Genomic DNA, 22,318 nt, shown 5'->3' on the forward strand with positions numbered 1-22,318 from the left:
TGAGAACTGAATCCAGATATCCCGCAAGGCCGTGTGCTGCTCTAGGGTGCACTGTAATCCATGTTTTGATGCAGTAGCATTAGTTACTTATTTATTTTATTTATTTATTTGAAAAGCATTTATTACTCATCTTTCCTATGTTCAGGGTGGGGATACATTATGAACATACATAGATAAGAACAAGATCATATAACACGTTACAGATTCTTGAATAAGGGAACATAGCCTATCATATGACAACATATTAATAACATGGTGTTAAATTCAGTAAAACAGAAGAGTTAAAAGGAGGGCCTAAAATGGGATATCAAGAATTCGCTGAGGTAGAGACACCGGGGGCTATTCACTATCACTTGCGAATGCTTTTCTTTTTTTTCTTTTTTTTTTTTCAATTTATAATTTTATTAAGTATTTAGTAACAAAAACCATGCTGAAGGCATAAACCAAGCCAACAGCATAGAGTAAGCATGTCTAACAAAGCAAACTTAAATTCCCCCTCCCTCCCCCCACCCCCCATCCATGAGCTCAAGCAAGCGATTCCTAGTGGATAGTCCTGCACTAACAAGAGCCCGAGAATAAAAGTGGAGAGTGGGATTGTAATTGTCCAGGGCATCTTCAAGCTTCTGTGTTGTGAAGTCCACAAGCATGGAATGTTACAGGGCTGCTTGTTGCCGCTCCCAAGTGATAAATGGGTGCCAGATGGCTTTAAACTTGGGCACAGAGTCATGTACCTCAGCTGTGATCGCTGCCATTTTACAATAAAAATGTACTTTCTTTTGTACCAGTCAAAGAGTGGGTGTCTCTGTCTGTTTCCAGAACTGTGCAATAGCCATCCTCGTTGCAATAAAGACCTGATGACAAAACAAGGTGTGATCCTTATTTGTAACCGGTGGAGGGAGATGAAGGAGCATAAAACCAACATCCTGTATGCCTTGGATTCCCAAGAGGCCTTCAGTCCACATAGCCACCTCCTTCCACAATAGTTGCACATGTTCACATGACCACCACATATGTAGGAAGGTACCACAGTGTCTGTAGCCTCTCCAGCACAGTGCACTCACATGGGCATATCTCTGGTGTAAGGTGTGCGGGGTGAGATACCAACGGGTAAGTAACTTATAGCAATTTTCTTGCAAAGAGGCAGACACTGAACACTTACGAGCATTTAAATAAATCCTGTCCCATTCGTCCGCCCTCAGTTCACGTCCCAGGTCTGCCTCCCAGTGCTTGACATGCGGGAAAGGCTGTAACTCTCTACCCAGCAATAAAGCATACAACTTAGAGATCATACCCCTCTTTGTATCTACGGCTTCACAATAGTGTTCCAGGAGTGTTTTACCCTATTGTAAGGAGGATAGAACCTGAGAGGTATGTAGTAGATGGGTAATCTGGCAACCAGCCAGGAAGTCCCGGTTGGGTAGCTGCATGTCTGCCCAAGTCATTGGGGATCCTCCGCTTACAAGGTGTTGGAAATCAGTGATACCTTTAGAGTGCCACTCTCTAAAAGTGCGATTATCTCGCCCCATTGGAAACTGAGCTAGGTGATGGATGCGGGTGGAGTAAAAATAGTCCCTCTTACCCACTAAGCGCTCTTTCCACCTGGACCACAATTTCAGGGTTGTATCTAAGGACAGTGGCAATATCCTATGTAAGGTTGTCCACGTATGTCGAGGTTGCCAAACTATAGCTGCCAGAGGCATCCCCCCTATCAAGTGCTCCTCAAAAGTCACCCATTGTTTTGCTATGCTCTACCTGTGCATATCTGTAATAGCAGTTAGCTGCACGGCTGCGTAATACCATTCTAGATTTGGCACCCCCAAACCATCCCTGTCCTGTGGTTGGTACAATAGTCGTCCGGATACCCGGGGTGGACGCCTGCGCCATATGAAGTCAAACAGAATTCTTTGCCATGACCGTAGGATAGCTGAACTAATATAGATTGGTAGGGTGTTGAAAAGGTAAAGGAACCTGGGCAGCACATTCATCTTAACAATAGCGACTCGCCCCAGCCAGGAATGTTGATCCTGATCCTAGTTTTGGAAATCTCGTTTTATAGTGTTAACTAACGGGGTAAAATTTAAATGAAAGAGGTCCTTCACATCGGGCCCTATATGAACACCGAAATATTTAAGGGATGTTGTGACCACTCTAAAAGGGTATTGCCGCTTCAGTGCCTGGAGGGTAGTGGGATCAGCTGTGACATTCAGGATTTCAGTCTTATCCATATTAATCTTAAAACCGGACACCTCACTAAAGGTTCGTATTTCCTCCGTGACGCCTCTGACAGATGAAATGGGATTAGTAAGGGTGAGTAGGATATCGTCTGCAAAGAGTGAAATTTTTAAATGCAGTGGCCCCATGTGCACACCCTTGATCTGCTTTGAATGCCGGACCCTGGTTGTGAAAGGTTCCAAAAAAAGTGCAAAGAGGAGTGGGGACAAGGGGCAGCCCTGACGAGTTCCTCTTTGAAGCGGGAAGGGGTCCCCATATCCACCATTTACCTTGATCCGTGCAGTCAGATCTTTATATAGACTACATACCCATCCCATGAATGTGGGTCCAAATTGCATCTTAGCCAGCGTTTGAAAAAGGAAGTCCCAGTGCACGAGATCGAAGGCCTTCTCCGCATCTATAGCCAGTAAGACCAGGGGGACCTTCTCCTTCGTCGCCCACCCCAGTATGTCCATAACCTTGCGCATGTTGTCTGCTGCCATTCTAAGAGGGATGAAGCCCACCGGGTCCCTATGTACCAGCTGGGGAAATATTAAATTTAGTCGCACCGCTAATATCTTGGCCAGTATCTTCAAATCTACATTTATTAACGATATGGGTCGATACGACCCGCACTGAGTGGTGTCCCTACCAGGCTTGGCCAAGACGGTAATGCCTGCCACATTAGAATGTGGAGGCAAGTGTTCTCTGTCCCTCAAGCTGTTATAAAAGTTAGTAAGTGGGCCGACAAGTTGCGAACTGCACTTCTTGTAGTAATCACTTGTGAACCCATCTAAACTGGGGCTTTCCCATGCTTAAGGTTGGAGATAGCCGTTTGGACCTCCGCTTCACTAATAGGACTGTCTAGGGATTGCTGTTGGGCGTCTGAGAGCGCCGGGAGTGTCACGGATCGTAAATATTGAACTGTAGGAGGGAGTAGAAGTGGCAGTCCATCCTCCGGTTTTCCTAGAATTGCATATCAAATTGTGGTCCCCTCCCCACAGTATTTGACCTTCCGCATAGTTGGTAAGTATGTTCCCTATTGATTGTAAGAAAGGACCCTGGCCCATATTTGGCACATAAATATTGACTAGTGTAAGGACCTTCTCATCTATTTGGATTTTCAATAAAAAATAGCGACCCGAGGGGTCCGCTAAATGTGACTGGTAGCCAAAGTTGATGTGTTGCGTAATGAGAATACCAACCCCCGTATTCTTAGCGTCTTTCGAGCTGGCAGCATAGTAACAGTTGGGGTATCCCCGGAAATGCAGCAGCCGTTCATGATGTTTGTGGGTATGCATCTCCTGGATCATCGCTATATCTACACGTTGGCGCTGCAGGTCTCGGAGTAACAATTGCCGCTTGGTTGGGGTATTAGGCCCTTAACATTAAGAGACAATAATTTCAAAGCCATGGTACCATCCTATTTCTCCCCCTCCAATCCCTCCTTATGCCCCTGAACAATAGTCCCCCTTCATCAACTGTTCAATACAATATACAGAAAAACAAATCCTTGAGCTCATGGATGTGTCCCCCCTCCCTTCCCATACAATGAAGGGTATATGTATCCATGCCTCTGATACTGCCTGTAAGTGGGGTCTGCGTGCCTTACGGGATGACCGCTTACCCGGCGTCTGAATGATCTCAGATCTCGAAGCTGATCTCAAGTCCCGAAATATCCACATTTCAAGCCATATAAATGGGCCAAATCTCAGTCAAGGTTCCAAAATTAAGAGAGCTTATGGTATGTGGCCAAGAAGAGTCCATCTTCCATGACAGTCCATCGCAATCTGTCTCGTCTCCTGCGATCAAGGATTCGCCCTGTGTACGTCCTTTTGCTTGGGAATTTGTATCGCCCCTTTCTGGCTCTCTAGCCGCTTGGTGTTGCCCACCCTCTGCCACCTGGGGGTAGGCACCATGTTTGCGGATGGGGTCTCTGTCCGCGTGGCTGATATTGCGAGTGGCAGACTAGCTTTAAGAAAGGCCTCTTTTGTTTCCCCTACGTTCTTTATCCGATGTGTTATACCTTCAACAGTGAATTGTAAGCCATAAGGGAAAGTCCATCTGTATCCGATGTTGCGCTCCATGAGCACAGTGGTTGCTGCCCTCGGCTCATATTGCTTGCGCAGCGTAGTTGCTGCCAAATCTTTTTTATGCTATGATGCATATGGAACAATTTTCCACTCGAACATCTCCAACACGCCGTAAGCGATTTCTGAGTGTTTGGGATCCATACATTCAAACTCTTCCTCATGCTGCCAGAAGTTGGATTCTTAATGAATGTGTATAGCTCAAGACTAACTATGCCCTGGAGGGCCCCTTCCTGACTTGTGTGGACAATGTTTGATTTTCTTTTTCACTTGGGATTGGAATACATGGGTCTTTTGTTACTGAGTATGGGGTGGGGGGAGGGGAGGGGGGAGGTTGGGATGATGTAACTATAGAGTTCTGGTTTTGTATTGGTTGACCTGGGCGAGGTGGATAATTAACCAGTCCAGGAAGTGTGTACCAAGTTTATTTTTGAAAAACCAATAAAAATTATTTCAAATAAATTTTATGGCCCTCCCAGAGCCACTCCCTGTGTTTGCGGGAAACATTGAAGAGTAGTGATTTTTCTTGGAACGTCTGCCGGCAGATGAGTATATCTCTGGGTCTCTCTACCACTCATGGATCCAGTGTTCTATGCGCCCTTTCAATGTGGAATGTGATATAATCAGTTTCTGGTTCTGCATCCGTTCCGTCGGCCATTAGAAATTGAAAGATTTCGCCGCCACTTCTCTGCAAACAGCATACTCCTGCAGCTCAGGTATCCCACGAATGCGGATGTTGTTACGCCGCGACCGGTTCTCTAAATCTTCAACCTTTTCCGCCAGCATGAGCTGCTTCTCCCAATATTGCTGCTGGTCTGTCGCCATTTTCTGGACCAGGTCCTCTCGACCCTCACATCCAATTCGTCTATTCTATGACCCATGGCTGCCAGGTCCTCCTGCACCTCGGAGATGGATTGCATTAAGTCCTGCTTGTGTTGTTTAAGATCTTTGCGAAGATCTACAAACCACTCTCGTAGCCCGGAGCGGGAGGGCAGCTCGGCGATAGACGCCGGTCCCACCTGATCTGGTTCCGTTTTGGAGGCCGCGTTCTCAGCCTAGTGAGGGCCGGGCTCCGCTAGCTCCTCGCCGTGTTTAAGGTAAAAAAAACTGGGCAAGGTCCGGTCTTTTCTTTTGGATGCCATAGTTAATGTCTCCTTACCCCAGTCCTCGGGTTTTGATCGCAGTTTTAGCGATGGATGCTACGGATTCGGGCTGATTAATAATTGAAACGCCGGGAGCTCTTGCCTCAAGCCGCCATCTCTGCTGGTGACGTCAGCGTGCCCCCCGGGAATGCTTTTCTGAAGAGAAAAGTTTGGTGCTTTCCCGGCAGCATCGTACTTCCTTTAGTAAGCTGTTCCATAAGGGAGGACCTGCAGAGAAGAAAGCACGCTTTTGGGTTTCATCGAGATGGGACATCTATTGGCATTAGGTTTGCCGACCAGAGGGACCTTGAGGGAGTGTGGATTTTTAGTATTGAGGAAATCTAGGGGGGGGGGTGTTTAACTTGTAAATAGTTGTGTATGATTATGGCGAGCTTGTATTTTCTCGTATGGTATGGAATTAGGAGACAATGCAATGTTTCGAGGACATGGGTGATGTGTTCATGGATGGGAGGGCCAGTTAAGTCTTGCTGCTGAGTTTTGTATCATCTGCAATGGATAGATAGAGAGTTACAATCGATACCAGCGAATAATAATGATTGAAGGACAGTTCAGAAATCAGTGTTGAAGAAGGGGCTTGAAATGACGGAGTAGACATAGCTTGTAGAAGGATGAGTTGGTAATGGTTCTTATATGGTCACGCAGAGGGAGGGGCGGGGGTCAATGGTGACTCTCAGGTTACTTAGTGATGGAATGAGTGTTGAATAAGAAATTGCTGGGTGTGTTTTCAATAGGAGAACGTGATAGGACAATGATTTCTGTTTTAGATATGTTGAGAGCTAATTTATTGCAGTGGAGCCATTTTTTGGATGGTTATGAGAGACAATGGGTAAGGAATGAGATGGTTATTGTGGTTGGTAGGGCAAAAATGGGCGCATGCATGCACACATTTACCCCTGTGGGTCCTTCCCGCTGTTTGTTTGAATCATGGTGGCACAGTAGGGTTTCTGGTGATGTTACAGGGTGGAGTGTTAGTGTTTGCCTTTCCCAGGACTATACATGAGGGAATTCCACCTCTATCATCTCTGTTAAAGGATGATTAAACTCACATAGTCTGTGATGCTTCCTATGTTTAAAAAAACTCAAAAAGAGACTATCTCCCTTATACCATTTAAAAAAAAAAAAAAAAAAAGACTCTTCCACAGTCTGGGGTGGTTGTGTGTGTGTGTGTGTTGCTCGCTGATCAGGATACCTAATATGTGACTGAGATTCTTTCTGTTAGTAAATAAAATCACTTGTCCCTAGTGCTAGTGTCTTGCTGTTAAGCACTGCACTCTTCTTCTCACTGGTACATAATTCCAAAGTTATAGAGAGGTTTTTGTTATTGGAGTGAAGAAATAGCTTCAGTGTTCCCTCCAAGGGGTTACTAGGTATGTGCAAATATGTTTTTGTGGGAGCAACAAATTTGTTTTAAACCAAAAATTTGAGTTCCAGCTAATTAGCGTTTCACGTCTATGTATATGTATGTGTGTGTGTGTATGTATATATATATATATATATATATATGTGTGTGACCATGTTAATGTTTTATTGCGGCTGACTGAGAAAGTGGTCAGCCATGTTAAAATAACAAAACCTGTTTAAAACGTGGTCTTGAGACTCCCACATCACACTTAAAATGCTGGCAACAAAACAGAAATAGTGCTGCAGCTAGAGAAAAGGTTGAGCAGGGTTCAGGGCTGAGTCACATGGCTGGGGCAAGGTCAGGTCAGCGACATATTGAAAAACGGCGCCAAACGAGCCAGGTGCGAGGGAGCACCCTGCCCCAATGAGGTACCTGTTCAGTTGTGGGGGGGGGTTGTCCCCGTAACCCTTATTTTATTTTTATTTTTTAATTTCATCATTTTGAACCCCCCCCATTAGTTTTATTGGAAAATGTGAAGGGGGGCAGTGAACCCCCCCAGTAGCACTATTCTTACACTTTTGGGAGAGGGGTGGGTGGGCCGGGGCCATAACCTCGTGGGGATTTTACTCATTTTTTTAAGTTTTGGGGATTTAGCGGGTTGAGCCGGGGGTCATCATTCACCCCCTGCTCAACTTCCCCATTTTGTTGCAGCAATTTTTTATTTTGCCAGCAGCTCTTTAAGGTAACGGCGATACCTTGAGGTTGGGGCTGCCATCGCATTAGAGGGCCACTCGCCGCGATCTTTTGTCCCATGGTCTTTGGCCACAAGACAAAAAAAAAACGCCATAGTGTCTGGATGTTATTATGGTGGAGGGGCCCCACTATTGCAGCCCCCCCCCCCCCCCCGCAATAGTGGGATCCCTCCTGCGAATAAACATCCTGGCTCCTTGCATCTAGGCCTTAATTGTAAGCCCTCTGGGGATAGGGAAATACCTAAAATACCTGATGCAATCCAGTTAGAAGTGGCTGAAAGACAGAATATAAATCAAAATAAATATACAGTACTGATTCACACAGAACTTCAGTCCTTTCTTATGTTCTTTAGGTAAATCTGGTTTCTCTACACAGTGGCCAAATCCTCAGGCACTTGGACAGCCACAGTACAACTGCTCCTATCCCTTCACACACACATGCACACGTCTGGATCTTCACAAAAGGGAATCTTGGATAAATTTGTGTTGCAGGAATGTGTGGAGTGTAATGGAATCAAGATCAGAGAACAGCAATAATAGCTACGGGAGGCTGCAGGGAGGGGGAAGGCATCTGCCACAAAAATGTTTGTGAATTCTTCTGATAGAAGGGGAAGGAATGGATCTGACACGTGACTGCAATCACATGGTGGATTTTCTTTCCCTTTACAGAGTTACACTGAGGTTACCGCTCTCCTATAGGACAGCATATGCCAAGAACGCCAGGTAAGGAGCCTCTAAGTTCAAGAGAAATTCCTGTGATAGGGCAGCATTATACAATAGGTCTGAGTTTAAACCATGGAGGCCATACATGTGGGTCTTGTGTAGAAAAGCGATCATTTAGTGGATTCCTCTTATCGGAGCACACTTGGAATCGTGTAAAGGTGTTCTTATGAGCAAAACACCCTTACAATTTCTAAGAAAGAATAAATAGAGACTTTTAAAAATGGTTCCTAATAAGCAGAGTATCCTTATTTCAGCACATCTGATGTAGAATCCATACTTCGCACTGTTTGATAATGTTGAATCCATTTATTCTTCTACTTCAGCAGACTTTATTTCCAATCAAGTTGGGATTAGAAGGGAAGTCGGTTTATTTTTTATACTCTTAGCATAGTTCTTAATAAGACTGTTTATATCTTGGGTATAAGTTTTGCGTAACATAGACATCTGCAAGGAAGGACCGCTTCCCGAAAGTGGATGCTACGGTCTGTGCCAAGTCAAAGCGAACAACGATTCCCGTTGAGGGAGGGGCTGCATTGAAGGGCACTCAGGACAGACGATTGGAATCCATCCTTAAGCAGGCCTTCAACGCAACAGCAATGATACTGATTGCTTCCTGCTGCACACTGGTGGCACGTTCCTGCTTGCTCCTCTCGAGAGAGGCAAATAACTCCGGAACGTATACCAGTGAGACGATGGAACCTGCAGCAGCCTTCCTCACGGACGCAAGCTCAGACTTGGTACGCACCTCAGCCCAGGGGAGTTGCCTCGGTAGTGGCAGCCAGAAGACAACTATGGCTACGGAATTGGTCTGCGGACGCTACATCTAAAGCGAATCTCACAAAAATGCCTTTTAAAGGATCTCTCTTGTTCAGAAGCGAATTGGAGAAGTTAGCCAGTAAATGGGGCGAATCCCCAGTGCCTCAGCTACCGGAAGATAGGAGCAAAAGATCTCAGTGTCCCTCCTTCAGAAGAACCAAGGGCAGAGAATCGCTGCGCTTTAGAGCCTACAGGAACTCGCAGTCCCAGGCACCTCAGTTCTTCGGAAGGTCCCAGCTCTTTCAGAACAGACAGACCAAGAGAGGAGCAGGCCTGGGGGCATGCTTCAGCCGTGCTCCACAATGAGAATGGGCCGACCCATACACAGAAAGAGGATATAGGGGGTCGACTTGCCCTCGTATACCAAAGATGGGTCGAGATAACGTTGGACAAATGGGTTCTAAACATCATTCGAGAAGGTTACTCTCTCTAGAGTTCCGCAGCATCCCTCGAGACAAATTTATGATGTCATCCTGCCACTCCCATTCCAAGAACGTTTTCTGATATAGTGATTTGTAAAATGTGTAATGAGGGGGCATGGAATGTTGGTCATGACACAGGGATTCAAGGTACAGCAGCTTTTTATCAGGGAGCTGCTTATTGAGAAGGACAGATGGAATCACTATAATAAAATTCTGGTCTCGGGTGCTAAGTACCCAGGCTTGCAAGAGACTTCATTCACTGTCTTCTAGTTTAGTCTTTATATCCTCTCAATTTCACAGCACTGAAAAATATAAATCTTTTTGTCTCCCAGTTTTTAATGAGAACATTGTAAAAGAAATGAAAGCAGCTGTCCTAAAGTCAGGGAGATATCTTTCCCGCCAAAAAGTCCAGGCAATTTCCAGATGAGGCAGTCAGTTCTGACTTGTTTCTCTTTGTCTCTTTCAGTGTAATTTTTTGGGGTTGTTTTTTTTTCATCTTACAGGCTTTGGGAGAAAAGTTACCTGTGCCAAAAGAATGGCGCTGAATGTGCTCCAGCGATGCAATTTATCCAGAGAATCCAGGCAACTGTATCCTTAGTGAGTGCTCCTACACACAATGCACATACATACATGTCTATGAATCTGCATGTCAAACAGTAAAAAAAAAAAAAAAAAAGGAAGATGTCAATATTAATAGGGTTTGTTCCACTAACCTTTTGATTTTAATATTTTTTCTCTCTGATCCCTGGGTAAATTTTGTGTGGGCAATCCCCAACCTGTATAAAATGTACCCAGGGGAAAAAGAAGCAGCACTGGGTTATTCCCAGGATACGGTTTCACTTTGTCGGCACAGTGCTGATATTCAGTGCTGCCTGGACGAAGTTAGCTGGTTTCAGTCTGAGATAAATCTCTGCCCTAAAGTTATTTGGCTATATTCAGCAGAGCACTTATCCAGATCATTTTCACACTCGCCAGCTTGCTCAGTATCCCACTTCTCAGAAGCAGTAAGGGCACGCCTTTACACATCTGCGCCAGATTTGCAACTATTTTGATAAAACATAACCTGGCTATCGTGATACACGCATTCATCACCGGCTGCACCGACAACTGTAATGCTCTCTTCCACGGCCCCTCACAGTACAATCTGAAATGTCTCCAACCCTTACAGACTATAACCACTAGAATTTTGGTAGGGCCAAAGCAACTGACTGTATAAGGCCAATCCTAAATCAGTTATCCTGGCTTCCAGTGAAAAACAATTCAAAACTCTGCTTTGCCCTCGGGTGTATAAACAAGAGAACTTTGTTCCTTGCAAAATGTCCCTTCTGTGCCCTCCTCTGGCTTCAGCCAGATCAACCTGCATCTGACCATGTGCATTCAGCTGCTATGCCCAGAATTATGGAACAAGATAATACAAATCCTACGCCTTGAGACATCTTACCTTACCCAAGAGTCTAGGCTTGGCTATTCGGCCAGGCCTTCCCCCTAAATTCCATTTCTAAAACCTTGAGAAAACTGTACCAAAGACAGTGACAGCAACAACCTTTCTTAATTTGCCCTCCTTCTTGTTCCCTTTGACTGTAAAATTGACTGTAATGTAATAAGAATTTAACTATACATTTGAGTGTAATCTGCCTTGAAACTAGCTTGGAAAAGGTAGAATTTCAAATGTTTATAAATAAATATGGATAATACATTGAAATCATCGGCTCAGTGTGCTGTGGCAGTCAAGAAAGCAAACAAAATGTTAGGAATTATTAGGAAGGGAATGGCAAAACGGTGCATGTCATAATGCCTCTGTTTCGCTTAATGATGACCCTGCACATTGAATACTGTGTGCAGTTCTGGTCGCCACAGATAAGTTCCTGGAGGAGAAGTCCATAAACTGCTACATCCTCCTAATTTCATTAAAGCTTCTATTTAGTTAGTTTTATTTTTTTATGTCAGCGTGCTGATCAGGAGGCCATGTCAACTATAAACTCCTTAAGAAAAACAGAAGAAGTTGCCATACTGGGTCAGACCGAAGGGCCATTAAGCCCAGGATCCTGTTTCCAAAGGTGGCCAATCCAGATTACAAGTCCCTGGCAAGAACCCAAGCATTAAATAGATCCCATGCTGCTGATGCCAGTAATAGTAGTGGCTATTTCCCAAGTCAGCTTGATAAATAGCAGTTTATGGACTTCTCCTCTAGGAACTTATCCAAATCTTTTTTTAAACCCAGCTACACTAACTGCCTTAATCACATCCTTTGGCAATGAATTCCAGAGCTTAATTGTGCATTGAGTAAAAAAAATAACTTTCTCCAATTTTTTTATATGCACTGCTATCTTCATGAATTGCTCCCTAGTCCTTGTATTATCTGAAAGAGTAGATAACCGATTTACATTAACTTGTTCAAGCCCTTCATGATTTTATAGACCTCTATCATATCCCCCCCTCTGTAATCTTTTCTCCAAGCTGAAGTGCCCTAACTCCTTTAGTCTTTACTCATAGGGGAATCATTCCATGCCCCTTATCATTTTGGTCGCCCTTCTCTGCACTTTCTCCTGTGTAACTATATCTTTTTTTGAGATGCAGTGATCAGAATTGTACACAGTTTTGAAGATGTGGTCTCACCATGGAGCAATACAGAGTCATTATGACACTCTCTGTTTTATTCACCATTTCTTTCCTAATAATTCCTAACATTGTTTGCTTTTTTCACTGCTGAAGCACACTGAGCCGACGGTTTCAATGTACTATCCACTATGATGCCTAGATCTTTTTCCTGGGTGGTAGCTCCTAATATGGAACCTAATATTGCGTAACTACTGCATGGGTTATTTTTCCCTATATGCAACACCTTGCACTTGTCCACATAAAATTTCATTTGCCATTTGGATGCCCAATCTTCCAGACTCGCAAGATCCTTCTGCAATTTTACAGTTCACTTGTGATTTAACTACTCTAAATAATTTTGTGTCATCTGCAGAATTGATCACCTCACTCATCATACTCTTTTCGAGATCATTTATAAATATGTTAAAAAGCTCTAGTCCAAGTACAGATCCCTGAGGTAGGGTTAGCTTTGGGTGTACGGTGATTGAGGGACAACGGGGGTGCCTCAAATTTGAACTTCTATTCTTTTTGCAGGATGAGAGATGGGGCTTTTGACACAGTTTTTGGCACTTTTTTTGGTAATCATTATCTTTATTGAAGCATCATGCGTAAATAGTTGCCAGAAAGCAGAAACATTGTAAAACAGAGAAACATTATAATCCAAGAGCTGAGCTTCACGTTACTACAGTAATTTTCATTTTTTCTCCAGTTTTTGGCACATTTATGGCCATAAGGAATGAGAGAGTCAGGGTGGGGGGTTGGATCCATTGGGACAACCAGGGATTTTTGAGAACACATTTTGGGATGGGGGGAGGAAGCCACCTTCGCACTGCTGTGAGGTCACTTTAAATAGGGGAGTTACGGACTCAGATTTTATGCCCTTTGGGGATAGAGAAATACCTAAAGTACCTGAATGTAATCTGCTTTGAAATGTTGAAAAGCAGAATATAAATCAAATATCGAAATATATATATATTAAAAAGCACCGGTCCAAGTACAGATCCTTGAGGCACTCCACTGCTTACCTTTTTCCACTGAGAAAACTGACCATTCAATCCTACTCTATTTCTTGTCTTTTAACCAGTTTGCAATCCACAAAAGGGCATTGTCTCCTATCCCATGACTTTTTAGTTTTCTTAGAAACCTCTCATGAGGGACTTTGTCAGCCTTCTGAAAATCCAAATGCAGTCCATCTACTGGTTCACCTTTAGCTATTTATTAGCACCTTCAAAAAAAAAAAAGTAGCAAATTTGCAAGGCAAGGCTTCCCTTGGGTAAATCCCAATAAGCTATGTCTGTCTATATGTTCTGTGATTTTGGAAACAGGATGCTGGGTTTGATGGCTTATCCAGGTAACTTTAGGATTTACCTGGACAAAACTCAAGCTATGAATATTTCCCCCTGCTCCTCGGCAAAACCTTGTCCAATCAACAAAATTTTGCTGGGTACAAAGAGGCAGTGCCTGGAACCAGTTTGTCTGGGCAGTGCTAATACCCATCCTAAAGTTACCTGGCTGACGACATCTGAGTATTCTCAGCAGAATGCTTATCTGGGTATCTTCCACTGAACATCTGGGTAAAATTATCCGCATAAATTTACCCAGATAACTTTTCTGCTGGTCAGATTAACATTACTCAAGATTTAAGTACAGAAATTTTGAAGTCAAAGTGCCTTGGGATCTTCAATACACATGGAGTGGACACGACCTCAGGTTTATATTCTGCCTGAAAGATAACAATCAGAAGAACAGTGGCCATATTAAGGTGCTGGTTAGGGGGAACAATGCCCTCTAATGCTGTTTTGGGGCACTGTAGAAATGGTGCTGATAGTGCTCTCTCATTCTGCCGCACTGAGTTAGTATTACCGGAGGAAGAAGTGAGTTCCATTATTGTTACAGACGTTGGATCTGAGTTGCAAAATGACAATTTCCTTGAGTCTCTGTAAGTTTGATTCAGTGCTGCCAACAGTAAGTCCTGCTAAATTAGAAGAAGAAGTAACCTGCTTGAATAATACTTATACCCTTATGAGCCAGCATCTTGAAGCAGAGCGGTTTGTGGAGAACGCAGGTAAGAAATTACATTATTCATGGATTTTACCAGAATCTTTCCTCTCTCTTTCCTTCCTCTAGTCTCTGCTCCTCCCTAGTCTGGTTTCCCTGAGGTCCTGGCACTTGTCTTTGCACAGAAAATTGCAGCTCTCCTATAGCAAAGGAAATATTTTCTGGACTTGTATAAAAATGTCGTCATTCTCTTGAAAAGATGAAGACCTTAATGTTTTTCAGAATGAGCATTCAAACATTGCACAAAAGAACAGTTGATAAATTCCCTGAAAACAAGCAGTTTGCCAAGTCACTTACGTGGGCTATTTGATCATTCTCAGCAGCAAATAGGTAGATTTTTTCAGAACTTTCTGGAAAAGGCAAAAAGCCTGCCCATGTGTAGTTGCGTATTGCAGCAGCTTTCTTGCAAAAGAGGATAAGGACAAAGTCTGCAGGAGGTCAGGGATCTTGGCAAGCAGTTGATTGGAAATAAGCTCACCATGCACAACACCCAGCACTGTGGCTGTTCCCATGGGTTGAGCCCGAAGGTGCAGGCCACAGCTGAGACTTGAGAAAAAAACCTGAAGGCACGGGAAGGTCGAAGCTTTGGGCCTACATATAGAAATCAAAAGTTTCTCAACATCCAGTCAGATGAATTCAGAACAAGTGAGTTATACATTCCTACCGGCAGATGGAGACAGAGTAAACTGACGTCACAGTATATACACCCCTGCAATTACATCAGCCTTCCTGTATTCTCTGTCTCCAGAAGATGGTGGACATGCATCTTCTCACTGAGTGATGCAGGCGATGTCTGTGATGGGGTGACTGACTTAAAGATGGCTAATGTCTCTTTAAGCCCAGATGACTGTTCAACTCCTCATCCTGTGACACGAGACATGGCAATTTGGACAGGAAAGAACAAGCCTGTGATAATTTCACAGGTTTCTGTTGTGTCATCTGGGGCTTGATCACACATTGTTTCATGATAGGAAAGAGCTGAGGCATTCCCAGAAAGAAGTGGAAGGGTCGGTGGTGAGTGCTTCTCCTGTGGGTTCTGGAGAAGTGGTGTCTGTGCCTTCTGTCATTGTATTTGAAAATCAGATGGAAGTTCCCCCAGAAGTATGAGCTATTCTTAATAAGTTGAAATCAAGAACCTCACTAGTAAAGCTTTCTATGGTTACTCTAGAGAGTGTTTGGAATATGCTTTCTTCCCTGGAGCTAGATTGTTTCATCTTTGGCCATGATAACTGTGGATATTTATTCTCGGTTACAAAACCAAGATACTACAGTTACATCATTGGAAACTAGAACTGAGAGCACAGAGGCTTCTTTGTCTCAATTGAAATGCATTAATTCATGTTAATTTAATGCATAGAAGATTGGAGAATTTGAGGAATTCAGCCAGAGGTTTAAATCTTCTTATACACAATTTTCCTGTTCATTTATTTCACCTTTGAAACTCTTTAAGGCCTACCTGAAGGAAGGTCTATCTATTCGGGTTTGCCCCTATTAGTAGAATTTTTTATCTTCCTACTGGAAGGCAGATAACAGAGGAGGCTCCAATTTCTGGGGATTTAGAAGCTGTTTCAGCAGGCAGTCTGAATTTATCAGAGTTTCTTGAGAGTTCCACAGAGGAAATATCCAGTAGGGCCACCTTGTTGGTTACGTTTGCCTTCTTACAAGATCATGACCACGTTTTGCGCTTGTATTTTCAGATTCCTCTTTACGTTGTTTAAAGGTTTGAAGGTGTATGGATTTTTCTGGACTTGGCTCGAATAACTCAAAAACTTAGAATGAAATAGTCTATGCAAAATGAAGTCTTGGCGCCACTTGTACTTTACGTCTTCCTGTTTTGGCTGCTGTTAACTTTACTTTCTTTGAACTGTTTCCAGTTAAGGTTTTTCTTAGGTTCCAGGAAGTAAATGAAACTGATACGTGCTTATTGTGAGGCTATTGTGGTGGCATGAGTTGCAATTTGTCTATGGTATGAGACTTTATCTCATTAAGTTTCTTTTTTTTCTCTATTGTGATATGCTATCTTTTAGCCCCTTTAGATATCTTTCTTTTTGAATCTCTTTTGTTACATTCTCTCCATTTTGTGTGCTAAATATGGTGGGAATATATAATATTTAGATTCTTTTCCTGTATGCAATTGAAATTGCTCTTTCAAATATTTATTATTTGATTGTCTCTTAATGTCAACTGTCACCTTCTATCTGAAACAGACTGAAGCCATAGAAAGCCTGCCCCATCCTTTTTGTTTCTTTTGATCCTTATCAGCCTGGGAGCGCAGTGGAAAAAGAGCATCGTTTCTAATTGCATAGCAGATTGTATTTCCTGTTGTCATTCCCAGGCCCGACAGATGCCTGTCAAGTCCCATAATGAGAGGGCCATAGCCAGGATAGTCACAGGTCTAAGGTCTATTTCCAGTGAGGAGATTGGCAAGGCTGTGACATGGAATTCAGTCCACACATCCACTTCCCATTACTATTTAGACCTGGCAGGATATTTGGTTTGGATTGTCTGTTCTCCACAGTCTGAGGGTAGAAACCTTCTCTCTCTCTCTCTCTCTCCTTGGGCTCATTTTTATGATTTTAGGCTGTCTTCTCTGTTTTATTAAAAAAATAAATAAATAAATACAAAAGAGAGGGGAGGTTCCCCAATATAAATTTCTTGCCTGTTAATGGTTCTTGCTTTTTTTTTCTTTCCTTTTATGTTTAGGTTAACCCTTAGCTGGGGAGTCCCATGTGTGTGACTTTGTGAATTGCTGTCTTCAAAGAAAGCAAAGTTGCTTACCTGCAACAAAAACCCTCTTTCCTCTCCTATGGTTTTGTTTTCTGCCCCTCCCCCCCCCCCCCCCCCCCCCCACCCATTCAAAGCTTTTATATTCAACCAAGGGGAGCTGCAGGGCCGCAGCGGCGTCAGAACTATTGTGCATGGGCAGTAAACAACTTTTTCCAGAAAGCTCTGGAAGACCCCATCCATTCAGTGCTGAGTACAGTCAAATGACCCATATGAATGACGGAGGAATTTCTGTCTTCAGAGAATGCCTATTACAGATAAGCAACTCTGCTAAGCTACAGAAAGAATCCTGAAAAAAAAAAAAAGAAACTTTATAAAGTTCAAACCGTGGTTGCTTTTCACCTTTCTCTAGAATTTCAAATAATGTGATTTTGTAATGCAGAAAATTATACCTCCTGCTTTATTCACCACAGATTACATTCTTGTACAAGTGAGCTCTTTTCTGAATGACCGTTAATTCAGATGTGCTTACCAGGCTGAAACTCCTGCTTCCTGACACCTGCAGTTCTAAAAGAAGCTAGGACTGATATGTCTTTGAGACATAGAGGCCGATGTAATAAGACATGCTGATGTTAGCATAGGATTTTACTCCTATTTCAGCATGCATTTTTTTGCAGTAAAGTTACAGTAACTCTAGTATTTAACAGGGTTTTCAACTGAAAAAATGCATGCTAAAGCGGAAGTAAAAACCAGCACTAAAATGCAGGCGCATGCAAATTCCTTGTTGAAGAAGGCATTATCTAGTCCACCGCAATACAGGGAGCTGCCTTAAAGGGCAGACGGCGTAAGGCACATTTTCTTAATGCTGGAAATTTAACTCCTGGGTCAGAGCAAGAATAAAAGCTAACACATTTCTGGTGGCCATCTTTTTCTATTACTGTGCCCAATGTGGTAATGTTTAGCTGCTTCCAGTAAACTAGACACAGTAATAGAACAACTTTGGCCACCAGAAATGTGAGTTTACTGAATCTTGAAAACAGGAGTAGAATCCCAGCTGAACAGTTCGGTGGTGCAGTGCATCCTGACTCTAGTGTACTGCTTAGATGTAGGTATCTGCCCCAGAGAGCTTATACTTTGTTTACTTGCCATGCCTTGTGTGAGGGCATGTACAGAAAACTCCCTCAGACTGCCTTAAAGGACCAGGCACAGCTGTCGTGCCCTGTCCTCCTTAAGGTTGAGATCCGCGGGGAATCCTGTGTGAAGGGAGGAACCCGTCCCCAGAGTATAAGACCTTAGGGCCTAGAAGGGTTAGGCAGGCAATCTGGGTAAACTCCACATTTTTTATGGCCAGTGTTGTTTATTGTTCTGCCTAGTGTGGTGGTGCATCTCAGATTCAAGGGATTAAATTGCCAGCATAAGGTCTCTGGGACAGGCACCTACAGATGAGCAGTATGCCAAAGTTGGGATGCAGAGCACCAAAAGTGCATACTGTTCAGCTGGAAATGCTTACGCTGGAAATGTAGCTCCTTCCTTGGTTTGAGGTAGAGTAAACTAACATTTCTGGCCGGAGGGAGGCTGGGCTGCAGAGAGGAATAACCAGCAGGAAAAGAGGTGATATTGCGCTTGTACAGGTCCTTGGTGAGGCCTCACCTGGAGTACTGTGTTCCGTTCTGGAGACAGCATCTCAGGTGGTCCGGAAAGAGGCAACCAAAATGGTGTGGGGTCTGCATTGGAAAACATATGAATAGAGACTGGAGGACCTAAATATGCATACCCTGCAGCCTGCTGGAAGAGCGTGCAATCAACAAACAATATTTTTATTTTTTTTACTTTTGCTTAATTTGCATCCCACAGTACTTCTGGTTTCGAGTGTGTATTAATCAAAACCCATGCTAAAATCTAACTCCCGTTTTAGCATGGGTTTTATTACGTTCTCATCTTGCCAACGATTCTGAGCCATTTGAAGAAGCCAGTCTGTGGGAAGGTCTCTCAGGACACACTTTCACTTTCTTTTCTGCTTCATAAATTTTGCATCAGCTCCTCTTATGCTTTTCGTCGCACTGTTCATTTTTTTTTTTTTTTTTTTTACTTTGTTGACTGTTTTCATTTCCTCAACTATGCTTTCCAATGGGCTTTAATTAAAAGCACTTCACAACTGTATAATAAATAAAACAAATAATCATTGCTTATGATCACGTTGAAAAGGATCAGTGGTTTAAACTACAGTATGTGATTAACTTTGCATCTTCTTTCATGTGCGATTTTAGACTGCCCTAGATCTTGGTATCTTATGAGCAAAGAATGGAAACAATACTGTGTATCCCAGCCCCAATACAAGATGTTTTTTTTATACCACAAGACAGATTTCTAAAAACTATCAACTTTAGGAATGAATTTTCAAAAGAGTTATGTGCAAAAAAGTATCAATTTTCAAAAGCTCACTTACATGTGTGTAAAGCCTTTTGAAAGTTCAGCCCTGTGGAGTGAATTTTCAAAGGAGTTGCATGTGTAAAAGTAGCAATTTTCAAAAGCCCATTTACACGTGTAAAACATTTTGAAGGAATAGAGTGTGTGTGTGTTTGGTGTTTTACTATCTGTTATTCTCGCCTTTACTTTTGACCCAGCAGTTTCTTCCAGCTGACTTAGAACCAGGGCTGGGATTCTGGCACCATGAGTCTTCATGTGCACCTAGCCAGGCACTTTTTCCCTCTTTTATATCCTCCTCCTTCCTGCCCCACAACATACCAGTGTAGCGATGGTCGCTATCTTTAATAAGAATAAATACATACATATAGGTTGGCCCCCATGGCTTAGGCTGCAGTACTGCGATGCAGCATGTTCAGATTTCATTCCTTCTTTCTGTCAAGGCTAGCTGGGATCAGCTTGCCTCATGGAGAGGAGGGAAAGAAGGTGACTGCAGGCCATACAGCAGTGCTGAGCAACATCTTGGGAAAACACATCCCTTCAGTCTTTGAGGACAGCAGGAGAATCCCTGGTGCTGTCCAAGCATGCTGTTTTGACAGGGGAAGGGCTGCAGAAACAAATACAGAACTCATGAGATGCAAACTTGTCTGCTCTTATGAAGAGAGACCCTTTGCTGCTGTTCCCTTGTAAGAGAGCAGGTGATATTTATTTATGGCCGTTTGATAGTCTGGCACTTCCCAAAGTTGGCCTCAAGACAAATTACAATAAATGTAAATGAACAGAGGCATTTGAATAGCTTACAGTCAGTCAGAATGTGCAATTAGAGTAGCATTGGGATCCAGCATGGGAAGCCCATTTGCAAATAGTTTGACCCAATTGGGTGCCTGCTGTGTATAACATATTCCCTTGTCAGGAGTTTGTGTAGTTTTGTCATTCAGTCATTTTATTCACCCATTAGCACAGTATGCTCCTAGAACAAGGAACAATAGTGAAAACAGCATGATAAACTACATTTGAAAGAAAAAATAAACCATTAAAATATTACAGATAATACATGCGGTGCTTGTATAGTCTGGCTATTTGGGGGTTTTTTTTTAAATTTAAATCTTTATTAACACAAACTTCCAGAATAGTGACAATAGATTATAGTGGATATGCAAAGCCAACAAATTATCCATAAGCAATACAAAGTGCCATAGAACATAGTAAAACAACCAACCATGATTTTCTATACCTCCAGCATCCCACATCTGACTATTTAATTGGCTAAATGGCTGCCAGTACTTCATAGAAACATAGACTATGTAATGGCTGATAAGGGGCCATCTCTTCTGTCTTGCTCCATTCCTGCTGCAGCGCCATAGACCTCAGCTGAACTCCATAACCAGGAATACTCTTCCTTTTCTGTTTTGATATTTCTAGGCTATAGAATGGCTTGATCATGTATGTTACAGCACTAAGAACTTCAGCAGGAAGTAGTAAAACAGCTGAGTAACTGAATCTTATTTTACGTGCCTATTTTTTGTGCATAGAGCTGGGGTGAAGTTAGGGTGCTGACAATAGAGCACAGATGAAAGCATGATTTCTCCTTGTCCCTGTTCATTACTTTTCCTCTCTGCTTTCCAAAATTGCTGTTTTGACAGATTTTTCCTGTTCGCATAAGCCTGTTCTTTGTATTTTTTGCTTGTCTTTTTATCTGTCCCCCATTACATCTGCACCACTAGCCTGTTTCACCGTGTCTCAAGCCTAGCTGTCCATTTCTCTTCCAGACTTTTTGACGTGGGAGGAGGAGTATAACAGTTTGCAGACCCTGGAGGGCCTGCAGACTGTAGAATCCCAGTGCCTGTGCAAGCTGCAGGAGCTGCGAGAAGGTGAGATTTCGTCACCGTAGTACACAAGGCAGGGACCACAGAAGTGCTGCAACCAAAACAGTCTTGATAGATGCAAAGTGCACTAGACCACACAAGCAGGCACACCCCCAGAAAAAAACACCTAAGTAAAATTTCTAATTATTAGCAGGGGGTGAAGACAAAAACAGGGATGGAATTCAAAAGGGTGTGGGATAAACTGAGAGTCTCCCTAATGGAAAGAGGATAGAAACGAAGCACTGGAGTAACTCAGTAACTTTTTTTTTCCTTAATGTGGGTAATCTGCAAGGAGTAGCAGTTATAACCTTGAATACCTTTGTGGACCAGCTGGATGGACCATTTGGACTTTATCTGTCATCATTTACTGTTATCATGTTACTTGCAGTAATGCAAAGCCTGGCAGCATGATAGCAAGAGGTCAGGTAATAATAGCCTAAGCTTAGCAATAATTTGCCATAGGCAGGATTTGAAAAAGTCACTTGACTGCTTACCTGGGGCAAGTTAAGTATTCGGCAGGCAAGATCCTAGTGACTTAGGCCCCAGTCAGGGCTCTGCAGGAGTAGAGCATATTTGGCCTTAATCAGGACCTGAGAGGAGTAGAAGAAGAGAGAGAGGTGGCTGTGGGGAAGGCAGAAAAGGAGAGTGAGGAGGTGGATGGAGGAGAGACTGGGCTGCATGGAGGTGGAATGGAGGGGGAAATTAGAAGGGTTAAAAAAAAAAATGTTCCCTCAGCATGACCGGGAACTTGTTGCAAGGCTTGGAAACATTTACAGAATCCATTTTCTGGGCCAGCACTATTTATTAACCTCATCTGTGAGGACAAATACCTATGATTTAGTATTCGTTGATAAAAGCCATCAACAATACAAATTACATTTGATTAATTTTAATAATAAAGCAAGTCTTAAGCCTGCAGGAAAACTTTCTTCAGGCTGGGAGTATAAATTTCTTCACAGCTCTTACAAGAAATGTATGTAAGCGTTTCATTGACTGATGATAAAGTCATTGCTTCTTTTTTAGCCAGGTATAATGAAATATGGGAAATGGAAATAAAATAGGTTTATTTATTGGATGCTGCATTTTCTTTTCTTTTTTTTAATATTTCATTTCAAGCCCCTTATTCCTCC

The 22,318-nt window shown here is 43.0% G+C and overlaps 1 protein-coding gene across 6 annotated transcripts in view; it reads left to right on the plus strand.

Moving 5' to 3' along the window:
- TEDC2 (tubulin epsilon and delta complex 2) overlaps positions 1 to 22,318 on the plus strand; it is an 86,948-nt gene that overhangs the window by 31,009 nt on the left and 33,621 nt on the right. For all 6 annotated transcript variants that reach the window (XM_029577045.1, XM_029577046.1, XM_029577044.1 and 3 more), the window contains exons 6-9: positions 8,228 to 8,281; positions 10,023 to 10,107; positions 14,062 to 14,182; positions 21,093 to 21,194. In XM_029577045.1, coding sequence (XP_029432905.1) covers positions 8,228 to 8,281; positions 10,023 to 10,107; positions 14,062 to 14,182; positions 21,093 to 21,194 — 362 coding nt within the window. The remainder of the gene's footprint in view (positions 1 to 8,227; positions 8,282 to 10,022; positions 10,108 to 14,061; positions 14,183 to 21,092; positions 21,195 to 22,318) is intronic.

This window comes from Rhinatrema bivittatum, chromosome 14, assembly GCF_901001135.1.
Source record: "Rhinatrema bivittatum chromosome 14, aRhiBiv1.1, whole genome shotgun sequence".
NCBI lineage: Eukaryota > Metazoa > Chordata > Amphibia > Gymnophiona > Rhinatrematidae > Rhinatrema > Rhinatrema bivittatum.